Below are 23,065 nucleotides of genomic sequence, written 5' to 3'. Positions count from 1 at the left end.
CCCTGCCTGCAGTATGCAAATTAGCCGCCATCTTTGTTGGTGGCTAATTTGCATATCGTGCTGATTAGCCAATGGGAGGCATAGCGAAGGTCTGGTCAATTACCATGTTTGTCTATTATTAGATAGGATATACTCTAAATATTTTCAATTGTTGCACATTAGTTTTGGTTAAATCTTAGGGTTTGACAACCTGCAACTCTAAAGCAGAATATTATGGTGGTGAAGTGTGTTGACTTGGGATTTGAGTACTTGCCCCCTAATAAGCTGTGACCGTTATTTAAAAAAAAGTTATAGAACACCTTCAGGACTCAACTGACGCATTAGTGAAATGAGAATAACAGTGTTTCACATTTGTGATGGTATTAATGAGATAATCCAGGCAAGGACCTCAGCACAGTGACCAGAACATAGAAAGCGTTCAACCTATGTTTGCTTTAATAATAACTAAAAGGACCAAATATAAGAATCAGCTCTTTCTCTGGGAATGAATTTTGCTTTTGAATTAAGAACCACAGCATTGGCTTTAGGTATTTCATAAACCCGACTAAATGAACTTAATTTATAAAACTCTTTGACTACTGAACTAGCATGTAATTGGGCAGAAATTTGTTTGGAGGGTAGAACTGGAACCTGACAAAATTATTGTGAGACACGATTCTTCCGTTCTAGCAGGGCTTCTTTTAAAGTGTGTGATGGGAAGTGTTGGTGTTCCCTTACCCATGGAAAAATCATGCAAATTGGGGGAAGGAGGGAAAAGCATCTGCATTGGTTTACTAGAGCTGTCATAACGAAATACCACACACAGGGAGACTTAACAACAGAAATTTGTTGCCTCATAGTTCCAGAGGCTAGAAGTCTCAGATCAAGGTGATGCCAAGACTGGTTCCTTCTTGGGCTGTGAGGGAGAATCTGTTCCGTGCCTCTCACCAACCTTCTGGTGGTTCCATGGCTTCCCTTGCCTGGCCCAGATCTCTGCCTTCGTCTCTGTAAGATGTTCTCTTTGAGTGCAAGTCTCTGTGTCTAAGATCCCTCTTTTCATGAGGACACCAGTCATATCAGATCTTACTCCAATATGACCTCATCTTAACATAATTAATTCTATCTTCAACGACTCTATTTCCAAGCAAGGTCATATTCTGAGGTGCAGGGGGTTTAGGACATAGGCCTATGAAGATTTCGGGGGGGGGGCAGGTTGCATAAAATTTAAATTGTAACAGTGTCTTGTCCTGGAAATAATGCTAATATACTTCCATAGTTTACAGTAATTGGTATTGAAAAAAATCCAGTTGCATGGTTACAAAGTTGTAGACAGTGGATTTGTTTCATCTGTTATGAAATGATGTTTACAAACTAGAATTCATAAAGTTAATCGCTGAAAACACTAGGAGAGTTACACATCTAATGGCATCCAACTGTGGATGCTTGCTCAAAATTCACAGTTTGTTCAGTGAGCTCGTGTGTGTGTGTGTGTGTGTGTGTGAGAGAGAGAGAGAGAGAGAGAGAGAGAGAGAGAGAGAGAGAGAGGACTTTCTTTCAAGGGCTTTCCATTTAGTGAAAAAGACAGACATTTTATAAGAAACATCTTTTTAAAATCCTCATCTGAGGATATTTTTTTCCATTGATTTTTAGAGAGAGTGGAGGGGAGGAGAGAGAGAGAGAGAGAGAGAGAGAGAGAGAGAGAGAGAGAGAGAAACATCAATGTGAGAGAGACACATGTATTGGTTGCCTCCTGCACATGCCTCAACAGAGATTGAACCTACAACCAAGGTACATGCCCTTGACCAGAATCAAACCCAAGACCCTTCAGTCCATGGACAGGGACTCTAACCACTGAGAAAACCAGCTAGGACAAGAAACAACTCTTGAAAAAAAACAGGGGAAAAAAGCTTACCTTTTACTCAGTAAGGATGTTTGTGAATATACAGACTGTGTATTATGCATCATTTTAAGTGCAATGTGTTTTAAAGATTACTACTGTAAACTCACAAGCAAATCTCTATAAATCTTTATAGGCTGTAAATCAGTATGTTAAAAAGGTAAGCTTTTCTGAGCTTGGCACAATATCTTTTTAAGCCTAATTGAAACTTTTGAAAGACTACCAAGAAAACCCTGCCTACTTTTGTATTTTAGAATTAACCCAGTGAACAAGAGTTCGTTGAGTCCCTGCAGTATGCCTTATTCTCTGTTTCATTGTACTGATTTCTACATGTTGGGGTACATCCTTGTATCATTCAAGATTCACAGGTACTGCATCTGTGTGAAGCCTCACAACCCTACTAGAAGGTTTGGCCATCTCTCCGCTGCTCCCACATCGTCCTGTTGCATTATTTAATATGGAGTTATTTCCATCAGTTATAGATCTTACCCCTAACCTATGAATGCTGCAGGGGAACAAAATTGCCTATTTTGACCTATTTTATCTTTTGGTCCACAATACCAAACACAGTGTCTGGTGAAGAGTAGAAATTAAATGTTTGAATATTGGGGAAATATTAAATGCTATAAAATAATCAAGTATTTCTTCAAACTCAGAAATTGAGAGGTTGAATTGAAATATAAAAGAAATGTTGCTATTTTAGGCAAAAAATAAGGGGAAAGAGAATGAGGAGAAAGAGGAGCATTTAGTACAGTAATTCTAAGTGAGGGTTGCTGTGGTTAGCAAATGAAAGTTCAGGTCTCCCAGTTAAATTTGAATTTCACATAAAGGAATATATTTTTAGTATAAGTAGGTTCCAATATTGCACAGTATATACTTATATTAAAGCATTTTTGTTTATCTTCAATTTAAATCGAACTGATATCCTTTACTGACTATTCTAATTTTTTTTTGAATCTGTAACTTTTTTGACTGCTATATCTCTTTAAAATGCAAATGAGAGCTCTGAACACTCCTTTGTAAATATCCCAATACACAGAGATATGCATACTATTTCAGGTAGTTGATGTTAGTAATTTAATTCTTAACACTGGGTGCATTGGAAAAGGAATAATTTTTGGAGGTTACAAGGCGAAGAGAAGTGGAAATCATACAGGGTGCGGCAAAAGTAGTTTTATATCTGTGAGTATGTGAAACACAGTTTAGAATTGTCTTATTATTTATTAGTGTATTATTGTCCATATGAACAACTGTAAACCAACTTTTGCTCCACCTGTATATATATTCTAAAGACAGTTCTACATTTCGAAGTTAGGGGTAACCTCAGAATTGATAAAATCTAAACCACTAATTTCATAAAGTGAAGAAATTATATAGAAATATCAACTAGGATATAGAGTTAAATTGTTAAAGTAGGGTAGAGAACAAAACTGAATTGGTTGCAAGATTATACTGACTAATGTAACTAACCAAATAATTTTGTATATGTATATTAAATATTAGCTTATATGATTATATCCACAACTAAATTGTATACAATAACATATAATTATATGTATATTAGAATACAAAGGCACATACATTTTTTTAAAAATATATTTTATTGATTTTTTACAGAGAGGAAGGGAGAGAGATAGAGAGCCAGAAACATCGATGAGAGAGAAACATCGATCAGCCGCCTCCTGCACATCTCCCACTGGGGATGTGCCCGCAACCCAGGTACATGCCCCCGACCGGAATCGAACCCGGGACCTCTCAGTCCACAGGCCGACGCTCTATCCACTGAGCCAAACCGGTCTCGGCGGCACATACATTTTTATGATAAAGAAGAATAAATTTATCATTTAGTAACATTTTTATGTACACTAATTGAGGAAAAATAGTGAACATTTTATTTTACTTATTAGTTCTTAAAAGAGCAACTGACCTTTTTCTTACTTCACGGCAAATGACCACTGACATTTTCTGCCTCTGCATTACTATTGCAACAATGGAATCAGCTGTATTACTTTAGTCATCATACTTTAAGTCATTAAGTTAGAGAATGCCAATGCACTTGGGTGTCTTAGCATTCATTAAAAACATCAACTTTCAGACTTTGGTCTAAAATTTAAAAAATTAAATATAAGATATTTAATATTCTTTTCCACATGGCTATCTAGCACTGATATCTAGTTATTGGTGAGGTAGCCTCCTCATATCCAAATTAGTCAGATACTAAATCGGCTTAAAATGAATGGAATAGTGATAAAATAAAACCTGGGAAAACTTTTTTTTTCTCTGAATCATGAAACATTGGAATTACTAAAAAATCTATATCACATACATTGTATTTTTACACACCTATCTCATATTAAAGTGCACGTTTATATCTCAAAATAATTAAAATTTTTTCAGTGCAATCAAATCCTATAGGTTGGGAAAATTTTGGTCTATCTCAAACATTCTCTCACCTCTGAGAATTATTCCCAGCTGATTCTGGGAAGATTTTCCATAAAAAATTAGGAATTTAAAGGAATAGAAGACATGGTACTGATCCTCCAGAGCTTCCTGTGAAGAATTGAATTGGCAGTTGTGTGTTTGATAATTTCAGAAGGGATGTAACCCTCTCCTGCTAGTTACCTGGGAAACATTTTCAGTCTTCTAGAGGCAGTTGGTACACTTATCTTAAAATTATTAAAAGTATTAAATATCCACCCAGTAATTAAGGAAAACACATTGTTAAAATTTTAAAGTATATTTTTAATTTATTATAGTTTCTAAATTTAAGGTAAGAAAAGAAGTAAAAGGTTAACTCTGAAATATGCTGTTAAAAGTTCAAATGGTAAGTGCACAGAAGTGTCTCCATTTGCTCTGGCAGCGTGCACTTTCCTTATGATTTATGCTGGCAGGTTCAGTACAGTGGAGGAGCAGAATTAAGATTAGATCACATGGTGGAGGGGTAGGGAGGCGAGGAAATAAAGACAACCAGTGTATGTAGGTATCTCTTCTGGAGGCCCTTTCTCTACCCTAACCTAACTCCCAGTTCGTGTCCAGCTTCCTTTGCTACTGATGCAGACAGAAGTCAAGCTGCTACTACATTGTTATGCTCAGGTTGTGACCTTTATTGAAATATAACTTTGCCTTCATAAGAATATACCAAGCACATTAAAAATCTAAATGGTAACATTACAGAGTCCATATAGTTGCACATTTAGTATTAGTGAGTTCACCAGAAGGTCGTCTTCATGACATTTGACCTCTTTGAGGTAATCTCTTATAACTCTGATTGAATAAGTTTCAATGCTTTCTTCATGTTTTCTATCACTGCAATAAAAACATATTATTCTGTTAGTAAATGAAAATACCAGATATTATACTCTTTTAACCCCTGAAATCTAAAATTGGCCCATTTAAATTAATGGCTATGAAAATGTGGGAATTTATTTACAACATTAAAGACTATTATGCCTTCATGGACCTCATTTGAACTCCTGACATCTAATATAGTTCCTTTTCTCACCACACACACACACACACACACACACACACACACACATATACACACACATACACACAAACACACACACTATGCTAAAGGTGTATATTTATATTTAGGGATTATACCATTCAGATAGGGTTAATCGACTTTCTTTATGTTAAACAGTTTTATAAGAGGTTTTGAGAGAGTGTCTATTTTTTAAATTAATCATTTTGTATCGTATCATTGGATTTGACATGCATAGTTGTCTTATCCTATCTAATAGAAGCCTAATATGCTAAGTGTCTGGTTGTCTGGTCGACCGTTCAACCAATCAAAGCATAATATGCTAATGATATGCTAAGGCCACTCAACTGCTCACTATCATGTGCACTGACCACCAGGGGGCAGACGCTCTGACCAGTAGGTTAGCTTGCTCCTGGGGTCCTGCCGATCAGGACTGAGTGAGATGGGCCGGACATGCCCTGGAGCCCTCCCGTGGGACCTCCCCGGCTGGCCAACCTCCCGGGTCTTGATTGTGCACCAGTGGGGTCCCTCGGCCTGGCCTGCACCCTCTTGCAATCTGGGACCCCTCGGGGGATATCAGAGAGCTGGTTTCAGCCTGATCCACAGGCCAGGCCAAGGGACTCCACTGGTGCACGAATTCATGCACCGGGCCTCTAGTTACACATAATTGACAATGAATGTTGTAAAAATTAGATTAAAATCCCAAAACAGACTGTATCTCCTTGCTTACAGGCATTAAAGGAAGAGAAAAAGATTTAATTATTACCACTGTGAGGAAATCATATATGATTGCTGGCTTTCTTAAAGTTGAATTTTAATGTGTATTCTATTCTTTTTAGTGGTCTCCAAATTAGTGATTGTGGAAATTATTACACATCCCTGTTAAAAAAGAGATTCTGAAGTGCCTAGCAATTCTGATTTTGATGGGAGATAAGGGTTTGCATTGTTTAAAATATATATTTTTATTGATTTCAGAGAGGAAGGGAGGGGGAGAGAAGATAGAAATGTCAATGATGAGAGAGAATCACTGATTGGCTGCTTCCTGCATGCTCCCACTGCGGATCAAGCCCACAATCCGAGCATGTGCCCTGACTGGGAATTGAACCAAACCACGACCTCCTGGTTCATAGGTTGTCCCTTAACCACTGAGCCATACTGGTCATGCAAGGAATTGCAGTTTTAAACACTACCACCATCATCATCATCTAACCCAATGATTCTGATTTGTTGATGGTACTGTTTGTGGGGAAGCACTGATGTAGGGCATCATTGACCTTTCTAACAACCAAGTGTCAGCTAGTACCACTGTTCAAGATAATCTGTGAATGCTTACATATCGGTAAATCCTGTGGTTCATATGTGTACAGTCTATTAGAGTATCTTCCAGTTATATCAGCTCTGACTGTTAAAGAAGGATCTGCAAAGAAAAAAATAATTCACTAATGCATTATCTAAATGTTTTATTAAAAATCATTCTTGCCTCTTAATCTAAAACAAATAAATGTTAAACAAATTTATGATGAGTTAACATGAATTTTTCCATTTTAGTGTGTCATAGTTTTCTGTCAATACAGTTTGGGGAACTTTACTGAAAGTATATGGGGCTATTGATTTAATAGATGCAGTGAATTTCAATTATAGAACTAACAAGAGCTATTATTTACTGGGTTAGACATGACTTCCCTTGAACTAGCATTTAAAAATAAATAAAATAAGAATGCTATTGATTTTGTAAACCTGATGGAATGAGATTATACACATACCCACAAACATGATCCTAGGCACATATTGCCCATCTGGTGATAAATTTTTATCTGTGGTCTCATGCTAGGAAGAAAAGAAAAAATAATTGGTATTGGATTGCATTGTTTTTGACAGTTGTTTTTGAAAATATTTTATGTGAATAAGGTTTTCATTAAATTGTATATTTTGGCCTTTTCAAATCATATAATCTTTTATATCTACCAATTTTTATACCTCTTTTTGTCTCAAAAACAGATTTTAAAAAAGGGATTTAAGCTTTCCATTGAATTGTGATATTAAGAAAACATTGTAGAGGTCAAGTACCATGAGATTCAGCATGATGAAATTATTCTGAGCCATTTCTTGTATTTCTTCATTTTGGGCAAACACTTTTTTGAGTTCTGTTGGGGAAAACATAATGAACACCAGTCAGCTTTAAAGATAAAGACACCTTCAATATAAATAACATAGCAAAGTCAAACTAGTATTTTCTACTTGTTTGTATTTATATCTTGGATGTAAACAGTTTATTAGCCTATGGCCACTTTGTCTCTCACTGAGAAGCAATGATGGACAGAGTCTGCCAATGAAGATATCAGAGTATAATCCAATTAATGAAGCCACCAATTTTATAATCTCATGTAACTCATTGGTGCAAATAGCAAGTTTTTCCACACCCTCTTTTTTTATTTGGTGGGAGGAAGAGGGAAATAAAATTCTGAAGAACATATACATATATTCAATAGATTGCTAACAATCATTGCAGTCTTTAAGCACTGAGTAAAATGGTGATATAGCAGTTGTCTTTTTCTTTTTTTAAATGGGATTGTCTGAGCGCTGTCTTAACAATTTTTACCAGGTCACTTTTTCTAGTTCTCTTGGAAATATAATACGATCCGAGGAGCTGACATTACCTTGGCAGTACTGACAATCCTCCAAGTGATGAATGACCATCAATGGCTTGTTACTAAACAGAAAGAGTGTGGAGTTGAGTCAGGTGACTAACTCTGAGTCAGCATGTACAGTGAAATTAGACTTAACGTTTTCACACTTTCAACAAGATTTAGAGTAAAAATCTGATGGACACAGCATAGCAATGTAGTCTGCAGGAGTGTTACCCAGTACCTGGCCCCAGAACTTTAGCATCACCAGGTAGCTCAATAGAAGTGGAAATTCTCAGGCTCCCTCCCAGGCTCACTCAGGATCTCTGGGGTGGGGTCCAGGAACCTGTAGCTTAAGAAGCTTACCAGCAGACTGCTATGTACACTGTAGTCGTTATAAGAATAAAAATCAATTCTGTCTCCAGAGATGAAAGGATATAATAAACAAGATATTAATTTCCAATGAGCATCTGGTGTAAGAGTTCAGGAGAGTCAAAGTTTTTATTTCACTTTTTTTTTAAATTTTCACCAAAATGCTATTAATATTTGACTATTTTCACATCCTGTCATTCTTTTAACAACTCACAGTTTACAAACCATCTCAGTGAGAGTTCCCTCTCTATACATTTTTTCGGTTTCATTTTGGCTTTAACTCTCTAAGAAAAAGTTTTTGTGGTAGCTAGTTGACTTTCCTGCTTGTTAGAGTTAGAAAGAAATTAGAATATTAACTATTATGAAGGAGAAAGGAATTATGATTTAGATATATAGGATGTTTTTAAAATGTTTCTTTAATTTTGAGAGGATGCTGGGTACAAAAAGAGATAGACCCTAAATGTTTTAAAAACAACAGAGATAACCATGTGACATACTTGTCATTGAGTAACCCTATTTTTAACTTTGTCTCAAAAGTGTTAAATAGCAAACTTTGAATTGTTATTTTATTTAATCCTCAAACTTGAACTATAAGTATATTTTAGGTAAGAATAAATCCTATAACGCACCTTTAAGATTTATGACATGGATATAAAGCTAGCATTTGCCAACTGCAAACTTATTGGTGAAAAAGCAGACTAGAAATCCGATTAATCAAATATTATTCCTGCTCTCTAGGAAAACTAACCCTTAGAATATTTATTGACAGTTTTTTAGAGTCAAGTATAGAACTTGATCCTCGTAAGCATAAAGTGGTAATCTTTCTACTAGGTAACTCTTGGTCTGGTTGAGCCTAGGTAGGTATACTGTCCTGAGACAGAAGGGATTAGCGGCCAGAGTCATTCCAATTTCTTCCCAGCACCTGCTCAGCGGGTGACAACAGGGACAGATAATGTAGGGAAAGACATTGACATAACTCCTGGAAACTAATTTTTGCATCAGATTTCTGGGCAATTGGAGTCCAAGGAAAAATTGATCAAGACCAACAGAAATTTCAGTGTTAACAGTTCAGCTATGAATAGGTTGTTTAGGCATTCAAAGCAAGACACTCTTTCCTTTCAGGAAAAGCAGAGAAGTAATTCTGGCAGACACTGAAGTAGGAACAGTCTAAGATAAGGGCTCTTTTCGGCAAAGAGACAAATCATATATATTTGAGGTTTTGCAGGCTGTGGTGTCTTATTTGCAGCTCTCCAACTCTGCCATTATTGAACAAAATCAGCCATGGACAATATGTAACAAAATGAGTGTGGCTGTATTACAGTAAACCTTAATTTACAGATCCTTAAATTTGAGTATAATGTAACTATCACGTGCCCAAAATGCTGGTCTTTCTTTCTTTCTTTCTTTCTTTCTTTCTTTCTTTCTTTCTTTCTTTCTTTCTCTCTCTCTCTCTCTCTCTCTCTCTCTCTCTCTCTCTCTCTCTCCCTCTCCCCCCTCCCTCTCTCCTCCTTCCTTCCTTTCTTCCAATAAATAAAGCCTTATCTTTTTTTTTAATGTATCTTTATCGATTTCAGAGAGGAAGGGAGAGGGAGAGAGAGAGAAACATCAATGATGAGAATTATTGATCTGTTGCCTCCTGCATGCTTCCACTGGGGATTGAGCCTGCAACCCAGGCATGTGCCCTGACCAAGAATCAAACTGTGATGCTCAACCACTGAGCCACACCAGCCAGGCTACATACTAGTTTTCTTTTGGTTCAAACTTTTTAAAATGTAGAAATCATTGTTAATTCACAGACCAAATAAAAGTAGGTGGTCCCTGGTCTAATAATCTCACGACTAGCCCACCAGAATATGAGAAACGAGTTGAGAGAAAGAGTAAACATTTTTGAATGCTGTACTTGCAAGATTCTGTAAAACCAGTCTGCCAAGCCCAGTTTATCAGCATCATTTGGAGAATGATCTTTTAAAATTCTATATGTTTTTTCTTTTAAAACGGGTTACGAATCCAAATAGTTTAAAATCCAAAAGATAAAAAGGTAAAAATTTTTCCTCCCACTCCTGCCTTCCAGAAGTGAACAATGTTACCATTTCTTTTTTTTTTATTTTTTATTTTCTAAGTATGGCTACAGTTATTGCTTATCTTTATTAGGTATGCAAACTGCAAAATGGAACATTTTTGAATGCTGAAGTAACTATCAAGAATATCACAGAAGCCCTAGCTGGTTTGGCTCAGTGGATAGAGCATCGACCTGCAGACTGAAGGGTCCCAGGTTCGATTCTGGTCAAGGGCACATGCCGAGGTTTCGGGCTTGATCCCCAGGAGGCAGCCAATCAATGATTCTCTCTCATCATTGATGTTTCTATCTCTCTCTCCCTCTCCATTCCTCTCTGAAATGAATAAAAATATATTTTAAAAAAAGAATATCACAGGAAACACAGCTATGTATTCATGGTACATCATTTGTTCTATATTAATTTGAAATTTTTTTTAAAATTTATTTATTTTTTTAATTCTTTTAAAAAAATATTATAATAAGTATTACAAAGGGTATTACATATGTGTCCTTCCCCCCCCCCGCCCTTGACAATCCCCTGCCCTCCCAATGTTACCATTTCTTATGTGTCCTTCTATGTACCTGAATATGTGTATGTGTGTGTACATGTATGTGTTCATGCTTATGAATATGAATAAGCATACGTATGTGTTTATGTACATGCATATATTTCTGTAAATGTATATGTTTATGCAAATGAATATATCATTATTGAATATATTGAGTATGTTCACATGCATGCCCATATGTATGTATATATTTCTTTCTTTTAAAAATATACAAATACGAGTGTACTATACATATGTATTTGCATTTTGCTTTTTTATCATAACGGTACCTCCCGCATAGCATTCCCTGTGCTTCAGGATATGGATATTCTTTAGTTTAATTAGTTCATTGAAGATAGATATTTAAATTGCTTCCAATTTTTTTGTGTTTAGATTATCTCCAAACAAAAACACTGCTTTGGTGATGTTATTTAAGATTTTACATATAGGTAGGTAAATTTCCAGAAGTTGAATTTCTAGGTCAAAGAGTATGTGCATTTATAATTTTGATACAGTATATGCTTTCCATAGAAGGAATAGGGTGAGGCAAGAAAAGCCTTAGGGTGCAAAAGTTAAGTGTTTTATTTTGGCTTCTAAGGACCCTCTCTTACCTCACCCTTCTACCAGCACTTCCCTACTCCACGAATTTAAAGAATTAGTATTTTGCAATACTATCTCCTAGTACCTTAATAGCTTCATTTTTATTATGAAACTAGAGGCCCAGTGCACAAAATTGTGCGGGTAGGGTCCCTAGGCCTAGCCTGAGATCATGGCCACCTTCTGCCAGTTCGCCAGTCCCCAGGCTGAACGCTGACTCTGCTGCCTGGTCGGGTAGGTTGCGGGCAAGCCCCGCAGCTTCCGTCAGTGCCGCAAGCCCCAGCAGCAGCAGCAGCAACAGCAGCAGCAGCAGCGGCAGCCGCATGAGCGGCCCCCAGCGGGCAGCATGTTCCATAAGCAGCTGGCCCGGCCCACGCACATGGAGGTGAAGTTGTAGGTGCTGGCTTTCCCACAGGCCTGAGCCCCTGAGCAGCCGGGGATGAGCTGGTGATCCCAACCGTCTGACAGCCACCCCGGTTCCCCTGTTCACCATCGCTGATCCATCGGAGCATGAGGGCTGGGGGGAGGGACCAACAGGTCAGACATTCTGCCAGCTCGGCAGTCCCCAGTCCCTCCGCCCTGCTGCCACCCACCCACTTCCCCGTGGTTCCCCTTCGCCTGCGGGCTGGGGTGAGGTGGGGTGGGGTGGAGGAGGTGGGGGAGGGGAGGGACTGAGAGGTGGTCAGTGCACCTCATGGCGAATGGTCGAGCGGTCATTCCGGTCATTACGCTTATGGCCCGTGGCCTTTTATTATATAGGATCTTTGTAACTTATTATGATGAAATTTGACTTATGAATCCAAATTGATTTATTTTTCCCAGATGACTACTAACTCCTCTCTAACATTAATTTATTTTACATATTTTATCTCCCCTACCTCGATTTAAAATGCTAGTTTATTGTGTAAACATTTTTCTGTAATATCCAGTTTTATTTTCATAATCTTAATTTTGATTTATTTACCAATATTTTATTGTTTTATTATAACTTTGCCAAATGTTTCATATCGATTAAGGACTAATTGTGGTGATTATGGACATCCTTGTCTTATTCAGATTTCAGTGGGACACTTCTTTTTAAAAAAATTAATTAAATTTTTTGGGTGACATTGGTTAATAATATTATATAGGTTTCAGGGATACAATTCTATAATACATCATCTGTGTATTGTATATTTGTGTTTCCAGTAAGCATGATGTGGATTTTTTTGCTGGGTTGAATATTTCCTTGTTAGGATAAATGAAAATAAATTAATATTGTTAAATAATTTTTCTAAAAAAATTCAAACCTGGAGTTTGCATTCTATTAAATGCCTTTCAGCATTTATGGAGATAGGGGATACTTATATGATTTGTCTCCTTATAAATATTAAATATTATTTAAATTAATAGATTTCTTAATCTTGAATCTGCCTAGTATTCTCAGACTATATTTCACTTAATCAGGGTGTATTCTTTAAATGTTCTGCTGGCTACTCTTTGCTAAAATATTGTTTGTTTGTTATATTCCTTTTTGGAAATGATTATTTTGTAGACTTCTTTATTTTGCAATATTTTGTTCAGTGTTGAGACAGCCTTTTACTCAATTCTAATTTGGAATCTTTCCTTCTTTTTTAAAAGAGTATTAGAATAGAATGTTCTTTAGATATTTGATAAATTCCCAAGGTGCTTTTAAAAAATACAAGTTTCTCTGCTCCATCCCCAAAGATTTAGTAAGTCTGTAAGAATAAAAATCATGTCACTCTTGGTCATTGAGCATAGAACAGTGCCTGGCACATAGCTGTGGCCAGTCAGTACATATTTGACTGATTGATCATGAATATGGATTTTAAAGAAAATGATCTGAATTGTTCTGATCAGACAGTCCTGGGAACTGCTATTCTAAACCAGTTTTCTGTTAAAGCTTGTATAATGCCTACTGACGGATATTGTTCTTTTATATAACTTATATTCAAAAGCTTGCTTGTCCAATTAAGAAATTAATACAGCCCTGGCCAGTGTGGCTCAGTTGGTTGGGTATTGTCCCAGGCACCATAAAGTTGCCAGTTCAATTCCTGGTTAGGGCACGTGCCCAGGTTGTGGGCTCAATCTCTGGTAGGGGGTGTGCAGGAGGCTCTTGCATAAATGTTTCTCTCTCTCCCTCCCTCTCTAAATATCAATAAAAATATAAAAAAAGAAATTAAAATAAAAGTATTTAGAGCTTTTGTTTGTAAAAAACATTGTAATGGCAACTCTTGGTTGCACGATAGTAGAGCAAATGTGTGCGATATCTTTTCAAAAGCGAACTTGCAAGGTTTTGGCTCTTTTGTGAGAGGTATCTATATGGTCTGTCAAAATTAACTGAGAGGTGTTTTACCTTTTTTGAATATGGAAGAGACCTTCTTCATAAGTCTGTACCCAAGTGATGTCATCTCCCCATCCTAGAATAGAACGAGAAATCAATGCATTATTTCAGGACCACAGAGGAACTCTGAAGTAGGCATGTGACAAGCAGATATCTATCTACAGATACTAGTAAGCTACCAAGCACTTGCCTGATATATGGTATAGAGGATGTCTCTCTATATAAAAGCCTAAGCGACTGTTACGACGAACAACCGGAACAACTGGTTGACCAATCGCTATGATGCGCACTGACCACCAAGGGGCAGATGCTCAATGCAGAAGCTGCCCCCTGGTGGTCAGTGCACTCCCACAGCCAACTTCCAGCGGCTGGCCAACCACCTGCAGTCCCTCCCCGCTGGCCAGCCAACCTCTTGCGGTCCGTCTCCCCCTCCCCTCCCCTGTGCACAAATTTGTGCACTGGGCCTCTAGCATAGTTATAATTAGATATGAAGAGGTGGTATCCTTCCAGATCATAGAGCTGAGATTTTGTGATTGTGTTTCCACCCTTAAGGTCCATGGCCTTGAACCCAGTAAATTCTCAATAAATGCTATTATTAGTGATGATTGAAAGGACATCTCTGGACTGTGCAAAACCTCTGGTTTCAGAATGAACAGCAGGAAATAACAGTTAATCTTTGTACACTTTGTAAGTCTAGTAGAAATACCTTTGAACAATACCATACAGTGCCCTTGTATTTTGAGTGCCAAGAAATGCTGACCCCTTCTAAGTCCTTAAACATCGTGAAAATGGAAAAAGGAATTCCAAATTTTTGCTTTAAATTTTGATTCAGAGAAAATTCTGGTCTTTCATGTTTGAGACACACAATAAAACACAGGTGTTCTGGAAGCATCCAGAAGAGTGAAGGCCAGAGAAACAGAAAGCAATGAGTAGAGAGAGACCCACTAGCTTTTAAAAAAGTGATACAGGTAGTTGGGAATGTGTATTAGAGATTAAAGAATAAGATCATTGAGGAGTAGAACACTCAAAAACCATTCAGAAATACTACAGGGTATTTTCAGAAAGTGTCTTGGTTTATGGATAAGAAAGATTGAATCAACTTGAAAATAGAAATATTTCTAGTCTAATTTAGACCCAGATTTTCTTGTATGTTTCCCATGTTGTCAGACTGCAGTTTCTGGTTTTGATATCATGGCTACAAGATGGCCAAAAATTATGAAGCAGAATTATAAAGTACGATAAACACATTTCCATGATTTTTGCTTGTTGGTTTGTTTTTGCTTTGTCTGCTTTTTGGTAACAACTGTATTAAAATATAATTCACATGCAAATACAATTTATCCATTGAAAGTGCACCTTTTTTTTTGGTATATACACATAGTTGTGCAACCATCACCATAATCAATTCTAGAACATTTTCATAGCTTCAAATAAAACCCTTGTACCCTTTAGCTATCACCCCCTCAACCCTCCTTCTCCCCCAGCCCTAAAAAATACCTAATCTACTTTATGTCTCTATACATTTCTTATTCTTGATATTTCATATAAATGGAATCATACAATATGTAGTCTTGCGACTGGATGTTTTTACTTAATATAATGTTTTCAAGGTTCATCTGTGTTGTGTCATGTATTAGCACTTCATTCCTTTATACGGCCAAATATTATTCCATTGAATGGATATACCACATTTTATTTATCCATTCATCAGTTGAGGGACACTGGGGTTGTTTCTACTTTTTGCCTTTTATGAATAATGCTGCTGTGAACATTAGTATAAAGCTTTTGTATGGACATATTTTTATCTTGGGCTATCTACTTAGGAGTAGCATTGCTGGGTCACATGGTATCTACAGTTGAGGAACTGTCAGATTTTTACTCAAATGATTGCACTATTTTGTACTCTTACTAGTAATGTTATTGGTTTGTTTTTGCCTGATTTTAGTATCTTAACATTGGAAGACATATTATGTTGGTTTAATACCCCTTCTATCTGTAATAATCCTGAAAGATTGTCTTTATAGCTTTGCTCAAATCTATGTAGTAACTTCACACCATATTTTGCACTAAATAAGAGTTATTCAGAAACAGCCAGTGGGACTGGGATCCTATTTAATTTTTCTATTGTCAGTCCCAATCGGGAGAGGCTCACACCGCCACAGCAGCGCTCACCAGTCGTGAACACCCTCCCGAGGGGAGGGGCCTGTGGGATCGGGCCAAAACCAGCTCTCTGACATCCCCCGAGGGGGTCCCGGATTGCAAGAGGGTGCAGGCTAGGCCGAGGGGCCCCACCGGTGCATGATTGGGGCTGGGGAGGGACCGTGGGATGGCTCCAGGGCATGTCCGGCCCCATCTCGGCCGGACCCCAGCAGCAAGCTAACCTACTGGTCGGAGTGTCTGCCCCTTGGTGGTCAGTGCACGTTATAGCGAGGGGTTGAGTGGCCTTAGCATATCATTAGCATATTACACTTTGATTGGTTGGACAGTCGACTGGACGACTGGACACTTAGCATATTAGGCTTTTATTATATAGGACTGAGTACTTACTATATGCCAGGCACTGAGCTGGGTGTTGGGTGCTGGACAATGCTTTTGACTCAAAAGGAAGTTAGGATTTTGGGGTCATTGTTGCTTTTTTTCTTGAAATTTCTATTACCTTTTCCCAATAATCTTCCCTCTTCTTTCTAACACACACTCTATTTAATTGTTTGGTGTTGCCCCCTTCTCTAAGGGGCTCCATGTACGACTCTGTACACTGTATTCAAACTCTTCCCTCTTATCCCTCCCTTTAATCCTCATTTATTCTGAGCCTTATTCTCTCAATTGTTTCCTATATGCTGACAGATGCTAAAAGGCTTAACCAAATGTAAACCACTTCTTTTTTTATTTATTTATTTATTTATTTTTCTTTTTATTGCTTAAAGTATTACAAAGGGTATTACATATGTGTCCTTTTTTCCCCCGCCCTTGACAATCCCCTGGCCTCCCCTACCCCCCAGTGTCTTATGTCCATTGGTTATGCTTATATGCATGCATACAAGTCCTTCGGTTGATCTCTTACCCCCTTCCCTCCTGCCCCCCAACCCTCCCTGGCCTTCCCACTGCAGTTTGACAATCTGTTTGAGGCAGCTCTGCCTCTGTATCTATTATTGTTCAAAAGTTTATAATGGTCTCTATTATCCATGAATGTGTGAGATCATGTGTAAACCACTTCTTAATAATAGAATTCACAGCTGATATCAGTCATCTTCCCATTAAAGTAGTGTTAAATAACGGAATTAGCAGACCTATCAAGTTGTTTAAAATTTACCATGCATGTTGAGTATATTTCTCATGAAATTCACCAATTTTTAAAAAATCTTTCCCTGAGAATATATTTTCGTTGCCTTTTTTGAGAGAGAGAGAGAGAGAGAGAGAGAGAGAGAGAGAGAGAGAGAGAGAGAGAAAGAAAGAAAGAGGCATCAATGGGCCAATGGGCTGCCTCCTGACCTGGGATCAAACCCACAATGTAGGTATGTGCCCTGATGGGGAGTTGAACCCACAACCTTTTGGTGTATGGGATGACATTCTAACCAACGAGCCACACAGCCAGGGCCACGAATGTTGGTGCTTTATGGTACAGTTGTTTAACTTAGTCCTGGAAGGTCTGTAGGGGCAATGATAGGTTTAGTATTCCACTCCAAGACTACTGAGCTCATTGCTTTATAACTATTGTGTTTATACAGAGAGATTCATGATAAGTTATACTTAGAAAAATATTTCCTTCTTTTAATTTACTTCTTTTTCAAAACTCGCTAGTCTTTTTAGTTTATAGTTTTTGTGGTTTTGAACTAAAGTAGAATGAATTAACTTGGCTGAACTTTGATGGGTAATTGGCTAGTGCTCAATACATCTGTTAAGAAATGATGAACTTGGAAAGTCAATATTTTAAAATTTGAAATTGTGTTATAATCCATTTGTTTGCTCCATTCATATATTATTCCAAGTGGTGGTCAAGTGTTTTGAGGTTTGTACTACTATTTTTAAATTAGCTATATGGAGACAAATGATTTTCCTCCCATTTTTGTTACCTGGAAATGTAGGAGCTGATTTTGAGAATTTTCTCTATAAACTGTTTCTTTACAGATGAAGATATATTTGTTTCTTAGGTCAAAGGAAAGTACTAAGTACAAAATAGAAATGTTTTCTAAACATATAGCCAATGATAGACCTGGATTATGATGTCAAAAACCACTGCATTTGTTTTTTGGAGTCAATATAGCAAACACTTGGTTACCTGAACTTTTCAGAGGATGGAATAAAATATAACTTTCTGGGGGTTCTTGTATAAAATCATTCCAAATCATCATTTTTGCATGAATAGAAGACAGGGAATTGGAGCAGATTTTGAGAGATCTTAATTCCCTTTAAGATATCATTATGACACATCAATTATTATTTTCTAGGACTCTGGTTACCAAAGTTACAGGCCACCAAGCCAATTCATCACCATTTCTATAAACACTATAGCAAATTATTATTGGTTTTCAATTGCTTTGATTCACTCTTTTTTTTTTTTACTTAAAAAATATATGTTTTTATTGACTTTAGAGACAGAGGAAGGGAGATGGAGAAAAACATCAACTGGCTGCCTCTTGCATGGCCCCAACTGGGGATTGAGCTGGCAACCCAAGCCCTACCGGGAAACTGGTTGCCTCTTGGTGTATGGGTCGATGCTCAACCAACTGAGACACAACAGCTAGGGCTGGTTCAGTCTTTAAAATCAACTGGTCTTTTGTGGGTTTTGCTTTTGCCTACTTTTGTTTACTTTAAACAAAATATTGCAGTTCATTGAGTTTGCTTTAACTGTAGAATATGGGTAGGAGACTAGGAATTTGGAAACCATTCAAATGGCTGAGTTTAGAAAATAAAATGAGATTCTAGTACCTCTTGAGAGTGTCTGAGGAGGCCTCTTCTCTTTTTTGATGGCAATGGCAAGGTTGGAAGACACTGCAACCAGGAAGAGGCAGAGGGCCAAAGCCGAGTGTAACATCACGTGTTCTTGAGAATCCCTCAGACGAAGCTAGGTGGTAGAAAATAATGTTCAGAATCTAGTAGGTTACTTCAAGCAGTCATTTAAGAATCAGACAGCTTGCTCTGCTTGTGTGAGTTGACATGGTACAACCTCCCAGAACTTTCATTCACTTGCTATTTATAAAACATTTTAAAAATGCTATCAACTCAATAATGTCCACTTGGTGAAAAGCCACATTCTGGGCATGCTGGGAGCAGTACAATGACGTTGAAAGAAAACTGATTGGGGTACTCAATCTGACTGTGTTTTAGTGCTCACAGCATTACAGTGAAGCTCATATAAGATCAGGTTTATTAAAGGCCTTTCAACTCTAAAGTGCAATGCAAAGGTGATGTGTGTGCATGCATGCATATTCTTTTGATTCTTCTTGATCTTTGTGCCAAGATAATAAGATTAGGCATGAACACTTATTGCTTACAATTGAGTTCAGAGGGGAAAATAGAATATGGAGATTCTTGTTTTTCAGGTCCTCTATAGTCATTCATCATTTTCATTCTTCCATCAGTGACTCAGCCTTTTGCCCTTCAGCTTACAAACCAGCTCTTTTAGAAATCAAATTTATTGTCACAATGCTATAAATTAAATATGTGTGTAAAGAAGAACAGGCTTGCTGCATCTATAGTCATCCCTTGGTTAGCTAGGATTCAAATGGATTTTTAAGTCAATGTACTGTTCCTTATACTCTGCACGTTAAGATATAATCAAAAGTCTAGAGTTGGATCTGAGCTGGACTTCAACCACTTGATTAATATCTTACATGATATGTTTAATGCTTGTTAGATGTACAGTTTCAGCATTTGTAGCATATAAAACCCATGTGAAAAGTAGTTAACATGTGCAGTTTTGAAATCGCTGCAAAATATAAAATAAATGTACAGACATCTTTCATGTTTATTTAAAACTAGAGGCCTGGTGCATGGAATTTGTGCACTCAGGGCGGGGGGTGTCCCTCGGCCCAGCCTTTGCCTTCTCGCAGTCCGGGACCCCTCAGGGGATATCCAACTGATAGCTTAGGCCTGGGGAGTTGGCCTAAGTTGGCAGTCAGACATCCTTAGTGCTGCCGTGGAGGCAGGAGAAGCTCCTGCCACTGCTGCTGCGCTCACCAGCTGTGAGCCCGGCTTCTGGCTGAGCAGCGCTCCTCCTGTGGGAGTGCACTGACCACCAGGACCAGCTCCTGTGTCGAGTGTCTGCCCCCTGGTGGTCAGTGTATGTCATAGTGACCGGTTGTTCTGCCGTTTGGTCAGTTTGCATATTAGCCTTTTATTATATAGATTCCTTCATAACAGTTTTCCTGTTGACTTACATTATTTAATAGTGAATTCCCCACCAAAATAAGAGAATGACCAGTTTGCAATTCTGCACAAACATGAATATTGCTATATGTAACTGTATTAGGCATTGTGGAAAATTGAAAGATTAATAAGACAAATGCATCTTAAAATAACTTACTGTTTGACAGTGTTAAAAGGTTCATTATATATTATAGCAATCATAGTCATGGAGAGAACAGTTTGGTGGTGGGAAGTTTATAGATTCTAGGGTTCTCTAGACACTTCCTTATTCCTCTCATCTAGTATCTTTTCCTTGTCAGTGGTCTCTCCCTGCAGTCCCCCTCTATTTAAATCATTTCCCTTCCTAATCTGCAATGAACCCATTTTTTTATTTCTTTGGCCTTAATTATTAAAAAACCCTGTTAAAAAAGGAACCACGGTGCCCGATAAGAATGACAAGTCAGGTTCTTGTAAGTTATTAATACCATAAAGCATTCAGAATGCCTTCTTGTACCTCAAGGACTGGTCATCTTATACCTTAAAGACTGAAACAAAGGGGAGGCAGGTTTTAGTAGGGGAAAGAGGCCGCTGAATCTGGACCACGGAGTCCGAGGTGGGGCGGGTAGTCTCTGTCAGGCTGAAAATGGCAGCAGAGAAATTGAAGCAACCTTGACCCAGTGACCTCTCAAAAAGTCTATGATTGAGTGACAGGCGGCTCAAAACACCCTGAAATTCTAAGTAAAGTTTTATGGACCTCAGTTCACTTTCCTGGGGAGGATCTGCCTGAAGATTCTCCCAAGGGTCTTGGATAGAAAGCAGAGTTAGGGAAAGCTAATCTGAAGGCAGCATCAGGAAAGGTTCTCTGTGGTAGAGACTGATGCGTAGGTGAAATCTGTACTGAAACAGAGAAAGTGTAACTTCATGCCTTCCTGACTGAGAGCTGCCAAGTTTACAGTAGCGTGGGAATCACACTTCTCTTTTCATATTTCAAGTTATTACGTATTACTGTTAAAGGCAGTTCTTAAAAAATCAAAATACTGAATTTTTGTTTTACATTCTCTGGTAAAAGAATATAAAATAGATATGAAATATATTCTATGATAAAGCTGATCAATTTATATATTTTTATTTTTGGACGAACATGTTTTCCTTGGGAAAACAGAATGCTGACTACTGAGGGTTCCCTAACCCCAGGTGCAAGGTTAAGCTGCTTGGGGAACCAATGAAAATGCCATGGTTACGGCCTTACGGCAGCCTACAACAGTGCACTCAGGAGGCAATAACCTGATGTCTACAATTAGATGTTATAAACATTGGCCAGTGAGCATCTTATGACACCAATATTTTACTTTTCAAAAGTAAGTTAACATAAGTCATTTACTTTACAGATGTCATATAAAATTTCTATTTTAAAAATAAAACATTTAAAAAGCAACAGGGAAAAACAAGTGTTACTTGTAGCATACTTTTTTTGAAGGATCATTTTTGGTCAATGCTAGTTTATTACAATATCATTAAGAGAGAAAATAAAAGTATGAAGCCAGCAAAGGTAACCCAGTGCCTTAAAAGAAAAATATACAATTGCATGGAATGTTCCCTACCCTTTACTGAAGCCCTCACTTTGGAATAGCAATACGTGGAACACTTAAGTATAGCAGACCTTGGCCACTGGTTAAATAATCGAGAAACTTCGCTTGCTTACCTGAACTAGCCAGTGCTCTCGCTGGAAGTGTATTCTGGATGCTTCTGGTTAAAAATGGGCGTGGATTTATAGACCCAGACAAGCACACACACCCACACCCCTCACCTGCAGCCCCACCTGCATGGAAACAAGAGCACATTCACCTGCAAACTTACAAAAACAGGCTTGTCTGAAGAACCCGGGACCCCTCTCCAGTTCTCATGCTCCTCACGCTAAAACCTCTTCTCTTGTTCTCCAAATTCAGATTGAGTGTCCTTATAAAATGAGGCCAAATACAACCTTTGGGGTTTTTTTTTTTTCCTCTTCTACCTTTTACTTCCCAAGGTAACTTAATGTTTGGCTGGAGTTCAAAACCAGAAAAAAAAATCAGGGGGAAGAAAGGAACTGGTCTGAATGCAGGAACTGTGTGTACACCATTGTTCTCAATGAAAGCTCAGCGAGGCTTGCAGATTAGATATAAAGCAAACAGAAATTCCTAAGGCTTACTCTGTTGACAGGAATGCAATTAACAGCTAAAGCGACCGGGTCCTTTTTAACCGAGAGAAAAAAGAAAACGCTGTTTTAAAATTCAACATTTTTATAATTTGAATACTCTTTACAGTCTTTCTAGAAAACCCTTTACCTTACTATGCAAAAAAAGGCAATTAGATAAGTGTGATTATATTTATCTGTTAGATGTAAATTTTTTTATAATTAAGCCATAATTATGGTCCAACATCTTCCAAGTATAGAGTTGAATCAAAACAAAAAGTAAAATTCTTTTTCCCCTTCAGTACTGAGTTTCCTTGGGCACCCCACCCAACACACACACACACACACACACACACACACACACACACACACACACACCTCTCAAGTTCCACTTCCCCAAGTTAATCACTGTTAAAACGATCTAGGGTAGGGTTACCAAATCTGCCCCATCTGTTTTTGGGCAACGCAGGAGCTAAGAATTATTTTTACATTTTTAAATGGTGGTGTTCTCAAGTTCCACTTCCCCAAGTTAATCACTGTTAAAAGGATCTAGGGTAGGGTTACCAAATCTGTCCCATCTGTTTGTTTTTGGGCAATGCAGGAGCTAAGAATTATTTTTACATTTTTAAATGGTTGGGGGGGG

The 23,065-nt window shown here is 37.8% G+C and overlaps 1 protein-coding gene across 1 annotated transcript; it reads right to left on the bottom strand.

Moving 5' to 3' along the window:
- Positions 1 to 4,657: 4,657 nt before the first annotated feature.
- AGR3 (anterior gradient 3, protein disulphide isomerase family member) lies at positions 4,658 to 21,986 on the bottom strand. The gene is made up of 8 exons (XM_005872313.2): positions 21,952 to 21,986; positions 18,831 to 18,966; positions 13,917 to 13,980; positions 8,021 to 8,073; positions 7,431 to 7,507; positions 7,127 to 7,190; positions 6,697 to 6,780; positions 4,658 to 5,182 (listed from the first exon to the last, which is right to left on the bottom strand). Exons 2-8 carry the CDS (start codon positions 18,934 to 18,936, stop codon positions 5,133 to 5,135), a joined length of 498 nt encoding a protein of 165 aa, XP_005872375.1. The 5' UTR covers positions 18,937 to 18,966; positions 21,952 to 21,986; the 3' UTR covers positions 4,658 to 5,132.
- Between the last annotated feature and the right edge of the window lie 1,079 nt (positions 21,987 to 23,065).

The sequence above is a fragment of the Myotis brandtii genome, unplaced genomic scaffold, assembly GCF_000412655.1.
Source record: "Myotis brandtii unplaced genomic scaffold, ASM41265v1 scaffold374, whole genome shotgun sequence".
NCBI lineage: Eukaryota > Metazoa > Chordata > Mammalia > Chiroptera > Vespertilionidae > Myotis > Myotis brandtii.
This window is presented reverse-complemented; position numbering and strand designations above follow the sequence as displayed.

Coding starts and splice junctions, on each gene's coding strand:
- AGR3 (XM_005872313.2), bottom strand. CDS start 18,936: ATGTTACACTCGGCTTTGGCCCTCTGCCTCTTCCTGGTTGCAGTGTCT. Junction 8,074..13,916: donor CTCTTCCATATTCAAAAAAG/GTAAAACACCTC, acceptor CTTTCTGTTTAG/TAACAAGCCATTGATGGTCA. Junction 6,781..7,126: donor GCCTAGGATCATGTTTGTGG/GTATGTGTATAA, acceptor TTTTCTTTGCAG/ATCCTTCTTTAACAGTCAGA.